Raw genomic sequence first — 6,338 nt, 5'->3', positions numbered from 1 at the left:
CACTGGCTGCAGAAGACAGCTGAGCATGTCTTTGGCTGTGTACTGTGCAGCCCTGGTTGCTTCAGTCTGTTCAGAGCAGAGGCGCTAATGGATGACAACGTGATGAAGAAATATTCAACCAGATCCACAGAGCCCAGTCAATACATCCAATATGACCAAGGTACAAGACTGAACTCTATTAAAACTTTTTGATAACTTTCTTTGTTATAATAGAATCTAATTTAAGCAAATAATTTCACATTGTATACTTTGATACTGCAAAGTAGAACATCTGGTTTCTATGCTTTTTCAGAGGTTACTCAGCAATCTGTGGAAACTTTGCATATTCTCTACTTTCATCCGCATGTTTCCTTCCAAAGCTCCAAAGTATGCATCTTTATTTCATTGGTGCAACCTGCTCATAGTCCACTCTCATTAGACAACTTCCCCCAAAAGACCCTGCCTGGATTAAATGTTTAGAATGGATGGATTAATAGATCTAAATATTCAATAAAGATACTATTCTTTCTCCATCTTTGCTTTGACTTTCAAGTTTTTTTAATTTTTCCAACATCTAAATATATATTGTGTTTTTTGCAGGTGAGGACCGCTGGCTGTGCACTCTGCTGCTGAAACAAGGCTGGAGAGTGGAATACAACGCAGCATCTGATGCCTACACCAACGCACCAGAAAGCTTCAAGGAGCTTTATAACCAGGTGAACTCATAAAGTAGATCCAGTGTAGAGCTATAATTCAAAAATATATTCATAATGATTACCCACACCACAAGAAAAAATAAATATCCTTTGTTTCCTGTGGATCAAGGTAATTTGTCCACCACTGATACCACCCAGTGCTTTAGTTTGCAAGACCTCAAACTCAGTTATACTCATTGAGATCTCTAAAAGAAATTTGATGTTGTACTCAGTATGTTCTACCAGACAATGGGTTTGTGACGTTGCTTGGTTGATGCTCCAGTATCCAGTTGATGCTTATTTTACCCCTGAGTCATTTTTAATTTTCAGTAACTGGATAAATAAATGGAATTCCCATCGAATAAAAGGTTTCAGGACAAAAAAGAGGTCATAACTTAATAATGACTACTGCTTTTCTACTTAGAGGAAACGATGGGGCCCTTCCACGATGGCAAACATTGTAGATCTGATCGGTTCCACCAACCTGGTTTCCAAGAACAATCCATCAATGTCTAAACCATTCATGGTCTACCAGCTGTTTGCCATGATTTCAGCCATCCTTGCTCCGGCCACCATCTGTCTCATGGTTGGAGGTAACTGTCACTGTGTCCTCTGGACTTTGTAAAGCACTATACAAGTACAATCCATTACCATTTATGTGTTATGAGTGTTAAACACTTGTACTACATTAACATTTAAGCAGTTTGTGGAAATATCTTAAAAATATGTTGTTTCTGCTGTACCCAGGGAGTCTGTCCTTCCTTTTGAACATACCTGCTGCTGGTGCTCTGGTCCTAGCTGTGATACCTCCTGCCATTTACTTGGGTCTTTGCTTTAAGCTGAAGGCAGACACTCAGATCACTATTGCAGCAGTGTTGAGTGTCATCTATGCATTAATTATGATGGTAGTGACAATGTCCATTATTGGTAAGTGCTTATTTATGTCTAACAAATGTATAAATATTTTTTGCTTTAACTCTAAACATTGGTATTCTTTGTTTTCTGCCAGCCTCAATGGTGGTGGAACAGACCATTCTGACACCCAGCAGCATTTTCATCGTGGCCATGTCAATCATTTACGTCGTCACTGCACTGCTGCATCCTCAAGAACTTCCTTTGTTGGCCTATGGCTTACTCTACATCATCTGCATCCCAAGTGCCTACCTCCTGCTCACCATCTACTCCATGGTCAACATGAACAGTGTCTCATGGGGAACCAGAGAAACAAAACCTGCTGCAGAGGCTGGAACAACTGGAGCCAACATCCAGCAAACTAAAACACAAAAAGGTAGATTGGTACCACTCTGAAGGACTAAATGACTCGAGCTGATCTTTCTGCAAAATAAACTGAAACTTAGTTTTGCCTTTACAGCAAAAAACACCTTCAAACGACTCTGTTGCCGGATGAAATGTTGTAAAAAATCCGACCAGCGAGTAGCAGACGAACAGATCACCATGAGTCAGGAGATCCCAGATCCTATACAGCTTGAAACTCAACCCCAGAACAGTATTGTGGATGATTCCCCCCAAAGAGAACAAGTGTAGGTGTTAAAGATATGAAAAACAAGTAAACTGAAAAGTAGTAAAGCAATGGCTGATACTATTGTTTTTTTTTTCTTTTTTTTCCCTCTTAGGCCAGAGGAGATCATTTTTTCCACTCCAGTTCAATGTAAGTGCAATAAAATTGTTGCTTTTACAGTGCTTTAATACCACAGTAGTGTATTATAATACATTAAAGTCTTTTCCAAGCACTTAATGAAATTAGGTTTTCAAATAATTTTCTGCTTTGCCGTGTTTCTTAGGTTGGAAAGCAGAAGTGGAGAGTTTGTCCAGTGACATTCAGCTGCAGGAGGATTCTCTTGATGAGGTGATGTCCTTTAGCTTCACTCTTATAAATACGTACAGCCATTCATTTAATTCTTTGCTTTGCTCACTCAAATAGCACCATTGTTCACCACTCGTTATTCAGACATCCAAAAAGTCAACGCTGATTGATTTGATTTTAAAGAATAATTTAACTTGGTGATTATCAGGATTTGGCTGATAAATCCACCAGTAAACTGTAGGTAGGAATTATGAGAGTATGTTCACTGACTGACTTTGCCATGAGTCAGCTAAATCTCACCAAATATCAATAATCCTTTAAGTGGTTCATTTGTTGCCTTGTTAAGTTAAATGTAATTTTTCTATGGATTAAAAATGTTCACATTGTTATCTCCAAATGTTTATCTTTGACTTTTTTGTTAATTTTAGACATTGAACTGATGTGTTGTTGCAGGATGAGAAGCGGTTCTGGAATGAATTTATTGAAAAGTACCTGGAACCTCTGCAAAATGACAAAGAAAAACAGGAAAAGACTAAAAATGAGCTGCAAGACCTTAGAAACAAGGTAAAAGAGGAGAGCTGTAATATAATACATTTGACATTTGTTGAAAAATCTGACATTTTTTAAGCTAACCTTAGCACTTCTTTCCCAACACAGATCAATTTTTCATTCTTCTTCCTGAATGCCCTGTGGCTGGTGGCAGCTTTTGTCTTTCAAGTCTTCGCGGTCTTTCAACTCAAGTTTGACATTGTTGACTTGAACCTCAACAAAACTGGTAAACAGTTCCAAGTTGAGCCGATGAGCCTCATGTTCATCCTGGGCTTTGCTCTGTCAGTTTTGCTCCAGTTTATTGGGATGTTGTACCACAGGTAATCACTGATTAGATTTTTTTTTTCTCAACTATATTTTGTTTGACTCTCAACTAGAGTCAAACAAAAAAATGCGTATAACACAAAACTTCTCTTCTCCACTTTTAGAATTATGACACTCATTCATTATGTGGCATTTTTGGAAACGGAGCCAAAACAACAAAAGTCTGCAAGAAAAGAGGTAAATATTTTTGTTTATTATTCAAACTAAACCAAATGATTGGTCAGAAGTCTACCATGTTATATCATCATAGATATCCCAACTGCCAAGAATTAATAAAATTATTATCACAACAGCTTTTCAACAAATTTTCATTAAACAACTCTGCTATCTCCCAAAGTTATTCCCTGTTCTTGTGGATTAAAGTGGGAAGAGATTGTAGATGAGAGCAGAGACAACACATAGACTGTGTTTAACAACTTAAAACTAAATTAAATAGTCTGTCATACAGAAAATATGATACAAATCATCTTCGAACTATATGTATTTTACATACAATACAATAGATGTAAACACATATGTGCCTCTAGCCCCCTCTGCTGGACATTTTGCAGGCTGTAAGTACCTGTATCCAAATGTTTTGGGACCTTCCACTGGTATTCTGGAATTAAACGGGATTGGAATCCCAACAGATATCAACATCTATCTACATACGAAAACTGGATAGATGTTGATAAAACAATGTGTCATTAAAAACTATCACATGGCTTCGACCCTACTGACCTTTCATAAAACAGTTCATTCAGAGCCTGTGTAAGAAATATTCACAGGGTGGGAAACAAGACTGCAAGAAAAAACAAACTCCAGATAGATATTTATGTGGAGCAAAGGCAGTAATGACGCCACATGGTGGTGCTGTTGAGTCGTAACTGGGACTCTACATGTCTTGACATTGGTGCCATAATGGGATGTGATGTACCTTTTTATTGGTTTATGTAAATAATTAATAAAACAATACAAAGTATTCTTTATTTTACTGAAAATCATTCAAATATGTCAACACACATATAAATAAAAATAATAATTTGAAGACTGTTGCTAACAATAGTGAATTGCTGCCATTTAAAATTTTTGGTCAAGAGAAAGATTTTTATTTGATAGCTTTTACATAAATCTCCAGGAGGAGTAAAGTTTAATTTAATTTTTATATTTGTGAAGTTAAATATTATCCATCATTTTCCATACTTCTGGAGGAGTGATTGAGGTGTGCTCAACGCATTGCAGCATTTTTATCCAATAATGTGTCTTTGATCTTTTCCAGAATGCCTCCATGTCCAATGCAGATTCAAGCTCACTCGTCAACTCCGTGACTGACATGAGCAACGTCACACAGGAAGAAAGTGAATTTGATTTAAGTGACGGTGAGTGGGAGGATGAAAACTACTCTCTACAGGAGATTGGGGATGGAACTCAGGAGACTTAGGTTTTTAACAAGACTGTTTCTGCACCTAAACACTTTTAGCACTTTTAGTTTCTGCTGTTGCACAGATCTTTTTAAATGACACTGCAAAGTAGGACACATACCATGAAGGCAACCCCAAGATGAAGTATTTTATTTAACTGTTGTGACTTCTTAACTATTTATCATTTTGAAAAACAGATGTCCTGTGACAGTTTTTTTTTTAATGTTGTTCCTTTTTTGTATAAATCTTTTATGCTTTATGTCGTGTGTAGATTGGGACTTGGAATCAGTGATCAATATTTACTTTGAATCAAAACTGTCTAAGCTAGTCAATCCATTAATGAAAGCTTCATAAATGTTGTGATTAATGTTTGATTTATTATATTTATCAGAATTTTTTTTATAAACTCAATAATTTTAATGTATTTAGTTTATTGAAGGAAAAAACTGAAGGATGAATTAATCTTGAATGTCCAATATTACTACAGTGTTACTACTGCTGTAAGCTATTCAAGGAGGTTTTTACTTTGGAAAAACCTGTAAAATCTGGTTGGCTCACTACTTGAATGTTAACTCAGAAAATATTTTTCAAAAATGCAAATGTTAAATTATCTTTATTCTTTTCAAATTGTTTTGTGTGATCTAGAAAGTATACACATTGTGTATCCTGTTCCTCTTGTCAACATCTTTGTTTTTCTTTAAAAAAATTTAAAATGTATAAGTTTAATATATTATAAAATATTTGTATAATTGAATATTTTTTTATTTAACAAGAAAAAGAAATAAACAAACAAAATAGCTACATGTCTCTTGTTGCTTTTTGAAAAAAGAAGAGTCACCAGGCGTCTGAAAAGTTGCACAATAAAGTGACAAAGTCGCTGAGATGGCAGCAATACTTTCCCTTGTCCACACTCCACAGATCATCTACAGTATACTGCATTATTTTTTGTAACTGATTAATCAAAAATAATTTGAATTTATGTATGTCATATCCATGAAAAACTTGCTAAATCTTCTCTTCAAGGCTAACAGCTTCATCTTCTAACTCTTAAACTCCTGTCATCCAACGTGTTTACAGGAATGTAAGCACGTTTAGGAGTTTAGGGTCCATGTTCACTGCTACATGTGGTCAGTTGCTGTCTGAGCCAAGCAAGCAATATTTACCTGAGCTTTGGGCATTTTATGTACCATCTCCAAAATAAAGACCAGGTTTCATATCATGGGAAAATCAGAGACAGGTAACTAAATGAGCAGTCAAATTGTCCCATGATGCAGTTTGACTTAAGTCATGGGTGTCAAACTCCAGTCCTCCGCTGTTCTGGTGTTTCTAGGTGTGCCACAGGTATAAAACACTCGAATGAAAAGGTGTACTTTCCTCCTTCTTGTGTAGACAAGTTCTCCAGTGCCTTGCTGATGACCTAATTTATTCTATTCAGAATAATTAAGGGGCGACTGGGAAGAGTAGTCATCTTGTGATCGGAAGGTTGTAGATTTGATTCCAGCTTCCTCCTGCATGTGTTGATGTGCCCCTGGGCAAGGCACCTAACCCCAAATTGCCTACCGATCT

General features: G+C 36.4%; 1 protein-coding gene across 1 annotated transcript in view; it reads left to right on the top strand.

Annotated features, from left to right (window-relative positions):
- chs3 (chitin synthase 3) overlaps nt 1-5,470 on the top strand; it is a 39,210-nt gene extending 33,740 nt beyond the window's left edge. The window contains exons 15-19 of the mRNA XM_015028418.1: nt 2,477-2,541; nt 2,953-3,063; nt 3,157-3,368; nt 3,477-3,549; nt 4,631-5,470. Coding sequence (XP_014883904.1) covers nt 2,477-2,541; nt 2,953-3,063; nt 3,157-3,368; nt 3,477-3,549; nt 4,631-4,792 — 623 coding nt within the window. The 3' untranslated portion in view covers nt 4,793-5,470. The remainder of the gene's footprint in view (nt 1-2,476; nt 2,542-2,952; nt 3,064-3,156; nt 3,369-3,476; nt 3,550-4,630) is intronic.
- Nucleotides 5,471-6,338: the final 868 nt, after the last annotated feature.

Source organism: Poecilia latipinna, unplaced genomic scaffold (genome assembly GCF_001443285.1).
Source record: "Poecilia latipinna isolate Pla-1442-1.1 unplaced genomic scaffold, P_latipinna-1.0 Scaffold124, whole genome shotgun sequence".
NCBI lineage: Eukaryota > Metazoa > Chordata > Actinopteri > Cyprinodontiformes > Poeciliidae > Poecilia > Poecilia latipinna.
Note: the sequence above shows the minus strand (reverse complement) of the source record. Positions and strands in the feature narration are given on the sequence as shown.